General features: G+C 41.4%; 1 protein-coding gene across 2 annotated transcripts in view; it reads left to right on the plus strand.

Annotated features, from left to right (window-relative positions):
• The window catches only part of TMTC2 (transmembrane O-mannosyltransferase targeting cadherins 2), a 414,704-nt gene that overhangs the window by 175,112 nt on the left and 220,110 nt on the right, over nt 1–19,482 (plus strand). For both annotated transcript variants that reach the window (XM_075344778.1, XM_075344777.1), the window contains exon 3: nt 13,996–14,824. In XM_075344778.1, coding sequence (XP_075200893.1) covers nt 13,996–14,824 — 829 coding nt within the window. The remainder of the gene's footprint in view (nt 1–13,995; nt 14,825–19,482) is intronic.

The raw sequence follows: 19,482 nt of genomic DNA on the forward strand, positions 1-19,482 counted from the left end.
AGACAATAACAGAGATTGGGAGCAGCGAAGAAGACTCAGTGATGGAACAGGGAAGGCTGAGAAATGCAGTGTTTTGTTTATTTTTCATTAAACTATCCCAGGCACAGGGTTCACCACAACCAGATAACCTCTTTAAGGCCCCTTTCAGACGGTGTTTCAGGTACGTGTGACATCCATTTTTAACACGGATGCCACACGTACCCATGTTATCCTTTGAAGTTACTCACATGACCATGTTTTTACACGGACTGTGTGGCCCCGCACGCACACACAGAGACATGTCTGTTATTTTTTTCTGGCAGCACGGGTGTCACATGGATCGCACACTGATGTAATCCATGTGACATCAGTGTGACACGTACCGGAGAAAACACAGGTCTTTAAAATAAAAAGATTTTCTATATTCACCTTTATCCAGTAGTGCTGTCTTCGGCACTGCTGCCTCCCACGTCTAACCCCCGCTCATTATATTCATTGATTATTCACTGCACTGAGGACGTGGAAGCGGGGACAGCATCGCCGGTGACAGGTGCATATTCAGGAAGCAAGCAGCGTGTGTAGTGACGTCCAGGAGGTCATTGGAATTCTGAATTAACTCTGATGAAACTGTGAAGTCATCATCATGACACCCGCTGTCGCGGGGGTGTCATCTGGATGTCATTAGAGTTCACTGGGAACGCCAGTGATCTACTGGACATCACTGCACACACACTGCTTGCTGGATACTTACCTGTCACCAGCGATGCGGTCCCTGTGGCGCTGTCCCTGGCAATGCTTCGGCTTCAAGGTCCTCACTGCAGTGAATAATCAATGAATATAATGAGCGGGGATTAGAAGCAGGAGACAGCAGAGCCAAAGAGAACAGCACTGGATACAGGAGAATATAGAAAATCGTTTTATTTCAAAGACATGTGTTTTCTCCAGTACGTGTCACACTGATGTCACACAGATATCACACGTGTGACACACGCATGACACACATATGACCATACCGATGTGTGTGGCTTGTACCTGATTACACACGGACATTTGAAAGGGGCCTTAAAGGACTCGATCAGCACAGGATGACTGTTCACACCAAGTACAGGCGCTCGTACATCATGGTGTAGTCAATCATTTAGATACAACTTCCCACCTGCTTGTTTTCCATCTATATCTGCCCTTTCCTGTTCTGTAACAGCTCTTACTTCAAAGAGGCAGAGAACTGCGGAGATAGATTGAACATAAGTAGGTGGGAAGGTGTATTTAAATGATTAGCCACGCCATGATGCACAGAGCACCTCTATCTGGTGTCAACAGTCATCGTATGTTGACAGTGTCCCTTTAAAGGGGTTGTCTCAAAATCCAACCATTTAACCTATAAAATGATGACCATACTCAGATGCCATGTACTCCTACATGCCATTTGCTTAAAAATGCAGCTTTTCAAAAACTTAAGCAGGCTTTACACACTGCGATATCGGTACCAATATCGCTAGTGTGGGTACCCGCCCCCATCTGTTGTGCGACACGGGCAAATCGCTGCCCGTGCCGCACAACATTGCCCTGACCCGTCACACATACTTACCTGCCCGGCGACGTCGCTGTGACCGGCGAACCGCCTCCTTTCTAAGGGGGCGGTCCGTGCGGCGTCACAGCGACGTCACTAAGCGGCCACCCAATAGAAGCGGAAGGGCGGAGATGAGCGGGACGTAACATCCCGCCCACCTCCTTCCTTCCGCATTGTGGCCGGGAGGCAGGTAAGGAGAGCTTCCTTGTTCCTGCGGTGTCACACGGAGCGATGTGTGCTGCCGCAGGAACGAGGAACAACCTCGTTACTGCTGCAGTAACGATTTTTGAGAATGGACCCCCATGTCACCAATGAGCGATTTTGCACGTTTTTGCAACGATGCAAAATCGCTCATAGGTGTCACACGCGACGGCATCGCTAATGCGGCCGGATGTGCGTCACCAATTCAGTGACCCCAACGACTTCGTATTAGCGATGTCGTAGCGTGTAAAGCCCCCTTTAGTGTAGGTTCAGTAACTTCTCCCCCTTCTCCTACGATTAGTTATCACCATACCTGTTCTTTAAAGAGGGTTGCGAGACCGCGCAAATTCCAGCAGCTAACATTGCCCAAGTACATATGCCTAGCACAGAGTTTGGCAAGGCTAAAGACATCACCATTGTCCATTTGCCAAGGAATGCTCCACTGAGATGAGGGGATTCACATAATCTCTTCTGTGTTTCTCAGTGTACCTATCATTTGTGGGATAAAGCATATATATTATTCAGCAAAATAATACACGTGATGTAATATCTCCTCTTCTGCTTTGTAAATGAACCATAAGACTCCTTCTTGTCTGCATTTCTTATTTTTAATTTAGAAGTTTCCTCGGGTTCAAAACTTGTAATTGATGGCAGATGCGGGAAACATAATTAACAAAGCCAGTGCTATTTCTGTTGGCCATGAGTAGAGGCTAGACTGAATATTCATCAGTTTATTTAGGCACTCTGCTGAAGCTGTAATTACGTAGGAATACTAAGTAGCCTTAGTGATTCTCCAGTTTTGCCTCCTAGAACATTTGTGGTGTTGTCCTTGCAAATAAGGGTATGTTCCCACTGAGCATTTCTGCTGGTAACTGGGCACTCTTTCCCAATAGTCATTTAGCAGACACATTGTCTGCCACAATAGTGTGTCCTTGACCAGGGGCATAGCTATAGTAGGTGCAGCGGTTGCAATTGCACCTGGGCACTGGAGAGTATGGAGGCCCAAAAGGTCACTTTGTTTTATATGAAAAGTCAAATACTGTGAAAAGCCTGTAAATTGTTTGGGGAGCTGTTAGAAATTTTACATTCGGGCCCTCAAGCTTAAAGCACAGCAATCACCAGGATTTTCGTATATAACCTAAAGCCAGTGCTATACTGGTACTATCATGCTGATTCTCTACCTACCTTTAGTTGTCAGCTAGGATATATAGGTTTTCAAATCCAAGAAAGTAAACTTTGTAAAATCTGCAGCTTGTTGAGTTACAGCAGCTGAGGATCAGCAGCTGAGGAGAGTTTTCATAGTTATCCCCTCCCCCTGTTTCTTATGCTAATGCTATTATAGAATCAAATTAGTTTGTGACTAACAGGACCTATGCTGATGTCATACCCATGTGACCAGAAGGGGCCGGACCTCAGCCAGCAGAAAAATGTTGCTTCCTGGTATCAGCTATGTTGGCTGAGGCCCTGCCCTTTCTGGTCACATGGGTATGACATCAGCACAGGTCCTGTTAGTCAGAAACTAAATCGATTGTGTAATAGAATTAGCATAAGTAACGGGAGGGGATAGCTATGAATACCCCACCAACTATCAGCTGCTGCAGCTGCTGTCATTCACCAAGCTGATGATTTTACAAACTTTACTTTCATTTCTTTCAAAACCTAAACATCCGAGCTGATCATCTGATATGTATAGAATCAGCTTAATAGTGCCAGTAAAGCACTGGCTATAGGTTATATAGGAAAATCCTTGTGATTTGGTGTGCTTTAATATTATTCCACTTCTCTTGACTACTGTTTTATTACCCTTTCACCACCTGGTGATTTTCCATTTTTTTGCACTTTTGTTTTTCCCTATCCTTCTTTCAACAGCCATGACTTTTTTTCTGTCAATATTGCCATATGAGGGCTTATTTTTTTGTTGGACAAGTTGTGCTTTTGAATGACCCCATTTATTTTACCATATAGTGTACTGGAAAACAAGACGAAAATTCCCAGTATGGTGAAACTGCAAAAAAAATACAATTACACTATTAGTTTTGGGGTTTTTTATTTACCATGCTTACTATATGGTAAAATTGACCTGGCATGATGCTCCAGGTTAGTACAAGTACGTAGATACTAAACATGTATAGTTAACTCTAGATTTAAATAGTGATATAAAAATTTAGAAGTTTGTAAAAACCCAAAAATGTCGCCATTGGCGCCATTTTCCTAGACTTATAATATTTTCATTTTTTGGGATCTGGGGCTAAGTGAAGGTTTATTTTTTGCGCCCATAGCTGATATTTTTACTGCTACCATTTTTGAGTAGATGCGATATTTTGATAGCCTTTGTATTTTATTGCAATGTTGCATCTGCCATAAAAAAGTAATTGTTTTTTCTAAAAAAAAAATTTGTTATATTGTTTACCAATCAAATTAGTTTATTTTATATCTTGATATATTAAGCATTTTTGAATGCAGCCATATTTGTATTTTTTTAATTGTTTTATTTTCAATTAAGCAAAAAGGGGGTGATTTCAGCATCTGTGTTTTGTTGTTGTTTTTAAACTTTTTTTTTCCCCACTTTTTATTGTATTTACTAGTCCCCGTAGGGGACTTAAAGCTGTGATCATCTGCTCGCTTGAGCTGTACACAGTAGTGCTCTGTTCAGCACGAATAATGATCTCCTATGAGCAGTGTTCATAGGAAGTTTGTCATGACAGACACAGAGGTCATCAGCTAACCGCTGACTGTCATGACAACCCATCGATGCCCAGCGATTAAGTTACGGGGCACCAATGGCAGCGGAGAATCACATGCTCCCTGCTGGCGCATGATAAATTTAGCTTGTTAACAGCCACGGGTGGCTGTCAGAGGCTCATATCGGCTGATAAAATCAGCCAATATGTGCAGGGAAAATTACGGGCTCGGCGTGTGAGCCTGTATTAAGTAAGGGATATGACCTATGACCTAAATAAATGACATAGTTGATGAAGGGGTTAGGGCTCACTCACACATCCTTCTTTTTTGCCGGTTTCGCGGATCCGGCACGCTCCCGTACAGTGAATACAGTACAATGACAGCGCTGTAACTTCCGGGTCACATGCGCCGGTCACATGACAGCACGTGACCGGTGCTTGTTGCGCTGTCATTGTACTGTATTCACTGTACGGGAGCGTGCCGGATCCGCGAAACCGGCAAAAAGAAGGATGTGTGAAACTGGCCTTAAAGAGAATCTGTCACTTGTCTTAAATATGTATTTTTTTTTTTTTTTTTTTTACCCGGTGAAAATACCACTGTTGTATGGAATCTGGCTTTATTTTTTTGTTACGGTGCATTAACATTCCTGAGATAAGACTCCTTGTCTGTATCTTACTTTAGGACCTAATTCTTAGCTTTCACGCCAGAATTTATATCATTAAAGCTTTGAAAATTCACAAACTTTTTCCCCAACTTGCAGTTGCACCAAAAGTTTGCGACTATTAGTATTTTTATGCCAGCTTCTCGCTGTTCCAAGAAAATGGGTGGAACTAGGTTGGGGTGGGAGCATCACGTCACATCTCATCTAATTCATGATGAACTATGGCTCTCCATACGCCAGAAATCTCAATCCAGTATCTGACTGGAGTAAGATTTCTGGCATAGTGCACGGAGACGTGTGCCACTCGTCAGACACTCTATATTCTTGAAGAGGTGCGCACTTCTTCATGAATCTGGAGCGTATGACTCCACCAGGTCAACTCATCAAAACCGGCAAGAAATTCTCCCGTCTTGATGAATCTCATCCCAAGTCTTTTTAGCCAATTAGGCATGGAGCTTAAAGAACACTCTTTATAGAGAAGAATTGAATACTATGCCCACTTTATTTAAAGGTACATTTCCATATATCTGGAATGGAGAGGCACAGAGTAAAAACAAAACACCAGATTCATGAGAACAACAGCATTTACATCAGGCAAAAAAAATAAAAAATATTTAGATCAAGTAACTAGTCCTCTTTAAAGAACTTTTTTTCTTGGTAAAATATGAATTTTTGCTTATCTGTTCCTATTGGATCGCTCTTTATTATGCCTACTGGCAATGTATGAATTGACAAATGAGTATTCCCCATGTCAGATGGGTGTGTCACAACAGTTTGGCCCTGATCGGACAGTGTCAGTGTGCAAGAATGTACCCCAAAATGGAAACAACCAGTTGTCAATATAACAATAGTCTCCAGGAGGAGTAACAGGGAGTGGCACAAGAATGAGCTCTAAGATAAGAGGTTCCTTAATTAGTACATTATAGGCACTGCACGTATTTGCTGAAATAGGCATGTGAGGACAGCTGAGAGATCCCTTTTAAAGTTGCACGGTGTACATGTGCTTTAAAGATGGCTACAATAAAATGTACTGTTATACTGTATTGATAATGATGATGTTAATTGGAGCTGAAGATGGCTCAGAGTAACTTGAAAAAAACCTTTTAAGACACACTTCTAAACACAAGATTTGATTGCTTGCATCCAGCTGTGGACACCGAGGCTCCTTAGTGAGTCCATATGTCCCTAATCGCTTTACAGTATGATGCTGAAAAGATAAAATTAGAACTTAGGGCTTGTGGACACTGAAGAAGGATGAGCATTGCCCAGACGGGTTATGAAATGCCGGCGTTGTCATCCATCAGCCTCAATCGCTGAATGATCGTCTTGGCTGATTGTCTGCATACATGTGGTGACTTACTAATGTGATCACTACTCGTATGGTGGAAGCTACCTTTCAACAGAGCTTGTGAACTCTCACACCATTGACAGTGAAGATGAGTGAGCCTTCCGATGCTAAACATTCGATTATTACCGCTGTGCAGAGGAATCCTGAAATGATTGGATAATGTAGAAGAAAGTTCAGTCCTCCAGCCTTTATAAATTAGAGAACCACTGGGAAGAAGTGGCCTGATGTTAACCCTGTTTTCCAAATAAATGACTTGCAACATAAGAAATGGTTTTCCTTGATCATATGAGGACAGCTGCCTGTGTGGTAGCCCCAGAAATAGAAAGTAATCACGTCTAATGCCGTGTTTGTTTTCTTTCCTCATTCTCTCTTATGAGAAGCCTGATAAGTGACATCAAGTATGTCAGACATCTGGTTTGCAATGTCTTAACAGGCCAAATTCTAACTGACATGGTCTAAATTCCATGGTTGCCCTACCAGACAATGCCGGTACTGCTGCGGTACTCTTTCCGAATACTTTATGTAATTGGAAAACCTAACGCCTTGCTTTGTGATATATGTTTTGTTTATAATCGGAAAACCTTGTAGAGTATAGAATTGCCTTGGAATGATGGAAATTTTAGTTGTAAGCATCCAAATCTCCTCATTTCTGTAAATGAGTTGGACACACAGCCTCTAAACAAAAGTGGTTTAACTATAAAGATGCTGATCTACAGAAAAACAGAAAATGGTGAAAGTTTACGTGCGGCTGCTTTTATAATGCTTTCATGGCATCAATATTTAATACCATGATAATCCATATGAATGATTCATGATCCATCTTGTACCACACCTTATAAATTGTTATAACAGGTAGAACAGACGCTATTCTTGCCATGGAAGGCTGTGGAAATGCAATATAAAAGAACAGAAATGGGGCCAAAATGTAACCATTTATTGCAGCATATTTTAAAGAGGACTTGTCATTTGCTCCCAAAAGAATAAGCTAAAGGGGTATTCCCCTCTCCAAGATTCCATCCCAATATGAAGTAGGTGTAATAATAAGAATAATATTAGCAAATACCCCCAATTACAAATATAGTACAGTTCTCTTGATTACTTATGTTGCTTATTTCAGGGCATTCCAGTAGCTTAAGGTACCGTCACACATGACGAGATCGCTAGCGAGATCGCTGCTGAGTGGCGGTTTCTGTGACGCCGTAGCGATCCCGTTAGCGATCTTGTTATGTGTGACATCTACCAGCGATCAGGCCCCTGCTGTGAGATTTCTAGTCGTTGCAGAATGGTCCAGGCCATTTTCTTCAAAGGCAATGTCCTGCTGGGCAGAACACATCGCTGTGTTTGACACTGTGTGACAGGGTCACAGTGACTGCTGAGATCGTTATACAGGTCGCTACTGCGACCTGTATCGTTCCTGCATCGTTGGTAAGGTCTGACTGTGTAACATCTCACCAGCGACCTCCCAACGACTTACCAGCGATCCCTATCAGGTCTCATCGTTTTCGGGATCGCTAGTAAGTCGTTGTGTGTGACTGGGCCTTTAGTTGCTTGTGGTCATAACCATGGATACCTAACTGTCACTATATGAGTGGAGGTAACCATGGATATATAAGCTGCAATGCCCTGCTCATGAGGTAAGAGATATAGCTAATCAGGAGGACGATAGTGCATATCTAATTGGAGGTAATTGCTAATATTATTATTACACCTACTACATATTGGGATAGGATCTAGGAGATGGAATACCACTTTAAATCTCAAGCTCACCTGATATTGCTGCTCTTTTTTTAAAGGGGTTTTCTGGTGTAAAATAAGTCTGCAGTCACTCTGTGTCATTCTGTGGCTGCAGACTTATGAATCCTCCCAGCACGTACACTATGCGCTGTGAGGATTCACCAGTTTCTGAGTCGGGAACAGTGGTCATGTGACCACAATGGTGCAATATTCATGTTCCCGGACAGAACCCAACTAGTGGGCGTGGCCTAAATCAATAGAAGTGTATTGAGCGAGGCCGCACCCACTAGACATCCACACCTACTAGTTGGATGCGCCCATGCCATATACTTGTATGGAGTGAAGTCGTGCCTACTAGTTGGGTTTTGGCCGGGAACATGCATATCGCATAATTTCATTTACATTACTGTCATTCCCGTCTCAGAAACCAGGGAATCCTCGCAGCGCATCTTCTGCTTCACTATATTGCAGAGATATTCACATTTTTTGCTTTAAAAGCGCAGTATTTGAAATCTCTGCTTGAAGACCAACTGGGTATTTCTTTTTTTTTCGGGGGGTGTGCATCTTTGGGGGAGAAAGCCACTAGAGGAGAATAGTGGGTTAAAACCTGCACTGCATGGATGACGTGAGCTGTGGAATGGGTAAAGCCAAAGACTTGTGCCAATCAAACGTGATTTGTCAACGCATTTCAAAGTTTAACACGTCTCTCCATTTACCAAAACCAGGCTCATCTGAATGGGAGTGAGACCAAATGAGTCACTCCACTTCTAGACAAGGCTGGTTTTAGCACATGGAGATAAGTGTGAAACTTCAAAACGTGTTGATGAACCGCACAAGTCTTTGCCTTCATCCATCCAACAGCTCTCCTCAACCAGGCAGCGCAGGTTTCAGCCCATTCTTCTCCTCTTTTTGGCTTTTTGGTATGCTGTAGGTCTGCAGCGGCCTTTCTTTGTGGTTGTTTGACATTACCATGACCAGTTGAGGAACTTTCCTCATTTTTTTTACACCATTTAACTGGATAAGACCCTATTGTGACAATGTCTCTGCAGTTTTTCTTCACTTTGGGGGAGAAGACTCAGAGGAAACACCCATTTGGTCTGCATTACAGATTGTACATACTGCACTCTGGAAGTGATAAATGTAAATCTCTTTTTAATATAGTATGATAGAGCAAAGAGATAAAGAATGGCGGAATCAGGGGACCGCAAGGAATTTTACAAGGCATTTAACTCAAATTATTTTTTTTTGAGGCTGTGACAAGTCCTATTTCAGATGCAGTGGAAGACTGTGCCCCTAAAGGATAATAATGCCACTTTCCATCTCAACTGCATGGCTACAAACCAGTTCTGTTGTCTCCTGCAAGATTGTGTTAGTTAAATCTGTTTGTTATAGGAATTTGTGAGGAATAGAAAAAAGAAATGTAATTATAAGTTCCCAAATACAGCAAATTAGCATATCACAATTGTTTTGTCTCGATAATTACTACAGTACAGTTAGATGTCCACCATCTTTTTACACTGACAGAAAATGTGTTCAATGAAAACTGTCACCAGGTTTTTGCCACCTAATCATAGAGCAGCAGGAAGGACAAAAAACCTGATTCCAGCAAAATAATGTGGCAATATGTTCACAGTAAATCTGACCTAAGACTACAGGTATTGTGAGCACTAAGGTAAGAATAGTTTACTTTCACTGCCTTCTTCTCTGTCTTTCTTATCAAATACTGGAGATATCAGTGGTGCTGAGAAGAGAAGAGGCTGCTCACACTGCTGTCCACCATGTCTATCTCTCTGATATACTAAAGATACCAGGGTAAGAAGAATGCCACTGTTCCCCTTTCCATCTGATCAAATACTGGGTATACCATCAGTGCTGAAGTAAGAAGATGCCGCTCATACTGTTTATCCAATCTAATACTGGACATACCAGAGTCGATGCAGTAAAAAAGCTGCCTCTCACACTGTTGTTCACCCAGTCTTTCTGATATATTACTAGATATACCAGTGGTGCTGAGATAAGAAGAGGCTGCTCAAACTGCTGGAGTGTGGAGAGTATTGCCCATAGCATTGCCTCATCAGAGGGATACTAAGTCCAACACGTAGGAACTTTACTTAGTAACTGGTCAAATATAGGAATGATAGACAGCATCCAAACTAAGTGATAGTGTATAAAAAAAGTCACTTTATTCTGCCAAACTCAGCTACATATTGACCTATAATAGGTCTTTGTCAAGCATACACACAGAATACAAGCTGAGCACAACCAATAGAGTCCTTCCAATCAGTAGATAAGGAAACACCCTTCATAGTTTATATATCACAGAACAATATTAAAAACAGGCATATATATTACATTAGATAAGCAATCACATATATCTCAAGATAATTCCCATAGATAAAAGAGGCAAAAAGACATTGCATCCAAATACGCATTCACCAGCGTTCAACAAAATGAACCACACGAGGATCCACAAGAGTGTAACCGAGAAACCATAGGTGTACAGCATTACCTGCGCCAGCTCTCACCTCACAGCCTATCATCCAAGTAATATAGCAACCACAGACAGGTGTCACATCACCGCCACTGACTGCTAATCTTGGCCAAGGTGTCCACGGCAACAATCGTCACCTTAAGAGGTACTTTGCACGCGGCAATATCGCTAGTCGATGCTAGCAATGCCGAGCGCGATAGTTCCCGCCTCCGTCGAACATTATCGCTATGGCAGCTTCACACGCACTTACCTGCCCTGCGACGTCGCACTGGCCAGCGACCCACCTCCTTCCTAAGGGGGCGGGTCATGCGGCGTCACAGCGACGTCACACGGCAGGCGGCCAATAGAAGCGGAGGGGCGAGATGAGCGGGACGTAAACATCCCGCCCACCTCCTTCCTTCCGCATAGCCGGCGTGACCCGCGGGACACAAGTAAGGAGATGTTCCTCGCTCCTGCGGCTTCACACACAGCGATGTGTGCTGCCGCAGAAACGAGGAACAACATCGTATCTCCTATCGGTCTGACATTATGGAAATGACCGACACTACACAGATCACCGATTTGTGACGCTTTTGCGATCATTTATCGGCGCATCTAAGCTTTACACGTTGCGACGTCGTTACTTGCGCCGGATGTGCGTCACTTTCGATTTGACCCCGACGATATCGCAGTAGCGATGTCGCAATGTGCAAAGTACCCCTAAGGCTATGTGTGCAGATTTGGTGCAGAAATATTCTGTACCAGATCTGTATGCTGTGGCAAAAACCTGCATCAAAACCGGATGCGGTTTTAGTGTAGTTTTCAATCCAGCTTTTGGGGCCATCAAGAAAACTAATGAATTGAAATCAATGTGTGGAAAAAACTCTGCTAAACCTGACCAATAATTGACATGCCTCAAAATCTGCACTAAAAACCGCATTGAAAAAAAAAACGCACCGTGTGCACAGCAAATCTGAAACTCCATAGACTCTGCTGGCTTCAGGAGAGGCATGCAGATTTTGATGCAGATTAAAAAAAAAAACTGTGCATAAACCGTATAAAAAAAACTGCAGCGTGTGCACAGGTCCTTAGCTAGGCACACTGGTGGAAACAAAAGAAACCGCAAGGGAAAGAGAAGGAATAAACTGAGAGGACTGACATAAACTGCACATTCTTACTTCTGTAGATATGTCAAAAAAACTTTAGATTAAAGAGACCTTTTAGAGTACATATAAGGCCTATTCACTAATGTAAGATATTCATAGAACAACACAGTAAGGGCCTGAAAATGACATGTAGAGTAAAACTGTATATAAGAAATACATAAATGTTATACATTTATTGAATCATGATTTAATAAATGTATACCTTTTTAAAAATCTGTGTCTTTTAACCTTTATGTTTCTTTGAATAAGGGCCCTGTATAAACTATTTATTGTATATATAAAACTGTGTATAAGGCTGCTTCCCCACCTCTTCTTTCTGATGCTGAGGGGTTGTTGTGACCCGAGATATCTTGATAGTATCACCGGGTCACAGCAGTGGAGATCCTGCTTCACATGCTAACAGGCAGGAGTCATATTAACATTTTAGGACAGGTTTCTGTCAGTGTAACAAGATGGAAGCCATTTTAATGTACTATAGTAATTACCTTCCTAGACACAACAATTGTGATTTCCTAATGGAATGCATTTAGAAATGTATAAGGTCGGTTCTCTTCTTGCATGCTGCCTCCCTTACCTCATCATTTTTTACTCATTGGTTTATGCTGCCCCTCTTGTAGTGAAGACTGGGACTTTATGTTGTTAAGGAAGCTTAGGATTGTGTATTCCTGATCCAAAAAGATCTGATTTGATATATTTTACATATCACAACCATACTCTACTGAAAAAAATCAGCATAAAATCTGAATAACAAATATCCCCGCAGTGTGGACTGTAAATCTTTTGTCTTATCACTTTATCCTCTTCGCTGCAGATTTCACCACTTATTCTGTGCTGAATCCTAAAACTGCTGCAACTTACATCCCGTGTGGACATACACACAAGGTTTGAAACTATTTACGGATGTATTTAAGGAACAAAATTATTCAACAGCCATAAGAAGTTGTACATTTCCTCCTAGTTGCTTAAATTTAATTGGCAATCACATTTTGCAGAATGAACACAGACAAGCTTGATTACAGCTAGCTGAATCACTACCTCCCTATTTATAGACTCTAACTGCTATGCCAGAATAAGAAAAATCCAATTGAAATTAGAAGAAAGAAAAAAAAAATAACACAGGGAAAGGGTTAACATGAAAATTGTAGATCTCTGGTAATTCATCAAAACCACAGTGAAAGCTACGATCTCCAAAAGGAGAATACTTGGAGCAGTGGTTAATCTTCCCAGGAGTGTTGGGGCTGCCAGAATTACTCCAAGGACACAGTAATAACTCATCCAGGAAGCAAAACATCCTTGAAGAGCATCCAAAGACTTGCAATACCTCTCTAACCTCAGCTCCATGACTTCCCGACTATGTAGCAAGGCTGCCTTCACACTATGGTCACAAGATCTGCTCCCTTGTATGTCTTATCTGTCTTTCTGTTAAGACGTTTCAATGGATCCGTGTATAAATGATATGGAAAACTGCCCAAACATTTCTTCATGGAACATTTCCTTTCTCCTTTGTACTAAGACCATTCCTACTTTTGACATGTAGGAGAACGTATCTGTAAAACATGGTGTAAAGGCAGCATAAAAAGACCAAAGATTGGAGTAATCGGTGATTACCAAAGGCAAATCTTGTTCTATTCCGATTATTTCCAACATCAACTTGCAAGTAAATAAAAAGATAGATAAGTGAAAGCAAAACCTCTTTTGGACTAGAAAGGTCATGTTTCGGTAGTGGTGGTTGTGTTCTGGTTTGTTGATTTGTGACATCAGGACTTGGACTTTTTATGGTTAAGTGAAGCTAGATCCTGCACTGTAGCGGAAATCTCTTCTAATCTTGGCTGTCAGACTGCCAGACTACTGTGCTGAAACCAATTTGCTTCTTAAGAGTTATTCCCATCCCAGACATATGTGACATATGCTATAAATCTCTGATTGAAGTGGGATCCAGATCTTTTATGGTATATAGGTTGCCCAACTGACTTCCTACATGGGGTGATACCTGCACAAAAAAGTACGTCAAAGAATTAATTAATGAAAAATTAATATTTTATTTTACTGCATAATCATTTTTGTGTTTAATACTTGTGTATAGTACTTAGGGTACTTTACACTTGGTTTGTTCTGTGTTTTTTAGATTTATCACATTTATGTTAGATTCTTGACTAACAGCTTTTTTTCTAACTCTGCTTTCAGGGCAAGAACTTGGTTCTTATACTTAGCATTGGACTTTTGGTTGCCTGGGGAGTCATGATGCTGGGCACTCGTTTCTACTGGATGGGTAACACACCACCAAGTTTTTCCAATTCTGACAACCCAGCTGCGGACTGTGAAATTTTACTCACACGGACCATGACCTTCTTATACTTGCCAACTAAGAACCTCTGGTTGCTTTTTTGCCCTGACACGCTCAGCTTTGATTGGTCGATGGATGCTGTGCCTCTGATTAAATCAGTCATTGACTGGAGGAATATACACACTGTGGCCTTTTACGTCTTGCTCTTCCTCCTTGCCTACACAAGTCTCAAGAGCTCCAGTACAAAAAAAGAATGCAATGGGAAAGTGTTCATGAATGGCAAGCAGAATACTAATGGCCATAGCTGTCAATCACATTTAGAATACAAGAACTCTGAGCCGAGGACTACCATTGTCTCAAAACTTGAAAATGGTGTAAAAAACCATATTAACCATGGATTGCAACTTCCTTCTACAGAAAACATTGTTGTTTTAGCTTTATCTCTATTGATAGTCCCCTTTGTGCCCGCTAGTAATCTATTTTTCTATGTTGGCTTTGTTATTGCAGAGCGCGTACTTTATATTCCCAGTATGGGGTTCTGTTTACTAATAACTGCAGGGGCCCGAGCTCTTTATATAAAAGCCCAAAAAAACTTTCTGAAAAGCCTAATTTTTTATGCTGCCGCTGCATTAATTCTTTTTTATGGACTGAAAACTGTTGTTAGAAACGGGGATTGGAAGAATGAAGAGATGCTCTATAGATCAGGAATACAAGTCAATCCAGCAAAAGGTAACCAATGTTTTATTATGTCGCGTCTCTTGTCATCGTTTACAGTGATACCTTTGTTTTAATTGTAAGTTTTGCTACATTTGATCCTTTTATGTGTTTTAGCGGGTGTCTTGTATTCTAATCGACTAAGTGACAGATTGGATGTCCTTATAGCCTCATTAAGTTCTTTTAAACAAACCATTTCAGAATGAGTGGCAAGTTTAGTGTTTGTTTTTTTAGCCTTTCACGCTTTTATGCACTTGCAAGATGGTGCTGAAATACAAGCTTTTAAAACCTGCATTTACAGCATCATTATGTCCTGTACCTGGAACACCATATCCGAATTCTAGTAAACTGTTTTTCTGCACTTCTTAATGCCTCCTAATTTACTGGTATTAAAACTTGATCATCGATGATTTTCTTTTATTGCACAATCGTATATAATTATTTTTAAGGGTATCGTAAAAACTGATGCACTTTTTCTAACCATATTTGTCACGTGATGGTTTTTTGATTGAGTTTGTTTCAAGTCTGTCTGCCTAATCTGACAAATTCAAAGCTGTTGTCCAAACAAATCACCTTTATCCGTTTCACACAAGTGTATTTGTCATCCATATTTCCTATGTTTTCACGGACTGAAATGCGTTGTTAATGTAAACCAATGCGGCTATTCACATGAACGCTTCTTTTACATCAACATGGGCTATTTTGATCCGTTTTACTTATAAAATAGGGCCATTAAAGTGTATGGAAAATGCTTAAAATATTGATGTTTTACTTAGTACTTTATCATTTTTGATCATTTTTTTTAATTCATATTTATATTCATCAGTGTTGATTTGTTTTTCTCAAAAAAATTAGCAAGACATGCAAACATGTATCAAATACTGATGGAATTCTCCAGATCGAGGTTCAATATATCAAAATAACAGAGAGCATCCCAAGTGGTATTTTCAATGTGGTTTATTTCATCAGAAGAAATGCAACGTTTCGCCCTACAAATGGGCTTTTTCAAGCATAACAAATCCCATTCAACACAGGTTTAAATACCTATTAAATCAGAAATACACCAATCCAAAATGTGTCCACCCCCACCTCCATTAACCAAACACAGTGATGTATATATACAAGAATCCACATAGGTTCAAAAATAGAAATCATGTGGATGCTTGTATATATGCATCACTGTGATTGTATTTCTGATTAAACAGGTATTTAAACCTGTGTATGGTATTTGTTTATGCTTAAAAAAGCCCATTTGTAGGGTAAAACGTCGCATTTCTTCTGATCAATTAAACCATACTGAAAATACCCCTGTGATGCTGTCTGCTATTTTGGTATGATTTGGTCAAGTGAATCCCTTGGATTGACCTGCGTCCCTACCTTTTGGGGAAAGGTTTCTTTACCTGTGGTGCTGTGGACACACTTGTATGCTCCAGGTTCAATATATGTCTGTATTTCAGATCTATATTACAGATGTATAATATGCTAGTATACAAGAGACCTTAGTGAAATCCTCCAAGAAGAAGCCTTCTCTTGAGATTATTGATTCAGTACTGCAGGTCACATCAATAGCCTTTCGATATCTTTATTGGCCATTTTTGAGTGTAAGTGCATTTACACCTTTATAAACTGTTTATCAATTGATAAACTGTTTATCAATTGATAGGTTAGAGAAATTACAAGCATTTGAATATTAGGTTTGCTTTTGCAAATGTATGCCGTTATGTCTTATTATTCTTGGTAAGCTCATGATCACTAACTGTGGGTCATTATTCAAAAGTGAAAAAAAAAATATTGCTGCACTTTACGTTGTTACTGAAAAATAATGACGCTGAACCAGCCTTGTTGTATGATGAGGACATGGCCCCAGATGGCAAGCAAAAAGGCTATCAATGTAGCCAAGAATTTCCAAATTATGGCTATGTGCACACTAGAAAAGTGATTTTTCTCAAGAAAATTTCTTGAGAAACTTCTGGGAGTTGAAGATTACCGCACCTGCGGTAAAAAACTGCACCAAAACCGCTGGAAAAACGCATGCGTTTTTGCAGCGGCTCTTCCGCAGGTTCGTCTCTGCATTTTTTTTATGCTGTAACTAGAATAAATAATATAGATAATAGATAATCGATAGATAGACAGATAATGGATAGAGGGAAAGATGGATAGATGAATAGATAGATAGATAGATAGATAGATGAGAAAGACCTATATAATGTCCAACCTCCCTACATATTCTAAGCTGGCACCCTTTAGTGACTTTCATGTGGCACTAAAGGGTGCTTAGCCTTGTATTTAGTGAAAAAATAAATAATTAAAAAAAAAACGACGTGAGGTCCTCCATATCTTTTGTAGCCAGCTAGGGAAAAGCAGACGGCTGCAGCCTGCAGACCACAGCTAGCAGCTTTACCTTGGCTTGTAATCCAAAACAGAGGGCACCCCACTCTGCTATTTTAAAAAACGTGGGGTCCCCCCCAAATTGTATCACCAGTCAAGGTAAAGCAGACAGCTGTGGTCTGGTATTCTCAGACTTGGGAGGTCCACCGTTATTGGACACTCCCCAGCCTAAAAATAGCAGGCCACAGCCACCCCAGAAGTGGCGCATCCATTAGACCTGCCAATCCTGACGCTTTGCCCCAACTCATCTCAATGCCCTGGTGCGGTGGCAAACGGGGTAATATATGGGGTTGATGCCAGATGTGTAATGTCACCTGGCATCAGGCCCTGGGGTTGGTGATGTCAGGCGTCTATCAGATACTTGACATCACGAACCCAGTCAGTAAGAAATAAAAAATAGACAACAAAAAAAGTTTTATTTGAAAAAACACTGCCCAAAACATTCCCTCTTTCACCAATTTATTGAAAAGAACAATCAATTCCAGGTCCTGCGAAATCCAATAAGGGGGTCCCACGACAATCCATACCATAGTCAATGTCCCAGTCAATGAAGAACAAAATATTCCCCATTGGCTGGGAGAGCAGTGCAGTGACCTGAGTTAACATCAATAGGTCAGCCCACGTCACTGCAGGGGATGACGAGCGCTGCTGTCAGGAGGTTAGATGAGATCATTACCTGCAGCGACGATCTCCTGCTCTCCTGACGTCAGCGCTGTCACTGACTTCTATGCCCGCCGCGTTCTCAGCAGTATCTCGAGAGCCCGTGACGTCACCGCTAGTGACAGTTTTGGGCCGCCCGCGAGACGTGACGTGAGAACGCGGCGGGAAATGGAAGCCAGTAATAGCGCTGACTTCAGGAGAGCAGGAGATCGTCACAGCAGGTAATGATCTCATCTAACCTCCTGACAGCAGCGCTCATCATCCCCGCGGCTGCCAGCACTGCAGTGTGAGAAGCTGCTGATACTGCAGGGCGGGCAGACACTGACACACTGCTGTGCGGGCAGCCGTGGGGCTGGAGCGGGACACAGACTGCACGGGCACCTGACGGAGGTCACACGGATGTGCTTCCGTGCGGCATCCAGGGAGTGTGATCTGTGTGTTTACTCTCTGCTCCGCTTCCTCTTCCTGTCATAATGACATCACTTCCCTGCAAACCGCAGGCAGTGATGAACATTACCGCAGGTAAACCGCGGCTATACCGCGGCTATACCGAGGGTAATACCGCACATCATTTGCTACCTGCTGTATACCCGCGGTATTTCGCGATTACATTACAGTGAATGAAGTGAAATACCACAGGTACCTGCGGAAAAGTGACATGCACATTTTCTCAAGAAATAATTCTCAAGAAATTTCTGCAGCAAAACTGCGGGTAAAAACGCAGTGCACGCACAGGGCCTATGAGATTTATTTAGTCTCGACTCCATTTGTGACTTTCTCATCTTCCGCACAATTTCTTTAAGGAAAAATTATCCTTCCCATGCACCATCCAGCAAACTTGTACCACACTGCATCTCTGCTAGAGGATATAGGTGGAACAAGAACTTTTTGGTGGAATTTTACCTCCCTTTGATGTGGGTGCTTTAAAGAGTAAAAGGTAATTTCAAAAATATTTGATTGTTGGCATCCAACCAGCAAATCTGAAAACAGGGTCTTCTTAGTCGCTCAATGCTTTTAACCATCAGCTATTTTTTTTACCATTTTTTTTTCCTGCATTGTTGAGTTGTTTTGCACTTTTTTGTACTGTTATCATTTTTTTTTCTCCTCCATTCAACAATTTGGAAACTCCTAGCTACTGCTGGAGTGAAAACATTGGGAAATCCCTCAAAAACACACCCGTGGGTCTTTTGAGCTTTTCTATTGAATTTTATTGTAAAATATAGAGCATCTTACATTTGGAAGACTCCTGAAGAATACTCGGGTTATTTGGATCCCATGACATTTTTGGAGATGTGAGGGACACTCAATAAACTGAACATATGCAAAGGAAATTGATTTTACATAGAAATACAGAAGTTCATTCTGTCAGTCATTTTAGAAGTGCTTTTTCTGGCGGACCCACCTCAAAAAAAATATGGTGTGTACATACTTTAGTGTATGAGCACACGCATATATAGTTACCTGCGTGTGCTCATACACTGAAGGATTGTCCTTCGTTCATATATTGAGTATTTGGTGAGTTTTTACCTCAGGCCATGTGCACATATTGAGTATTTGCTGAGTTTTTACCTCAGTATTTGTATGCCAGCACCAGGAGTGGGTAATAAAATAGTGGGTTTCTATTG

The sequence above is a fragment of the Anomaloglossus baeobatrachus genome, chromosome 4 (assembly GCF_048569485.1).
Source record: "Anomaloglossus baeobatrachus isolate aAnoBae1 chromosome 4, aAnoBae1.hap1, whole genome shotgun sequence".
NCBI lineage: Eukaryota > Metazoa > Chordata > Amphibia > Anura > Aromobatidae > Anomaloglossus > Anomaloglossus baeobatrachus.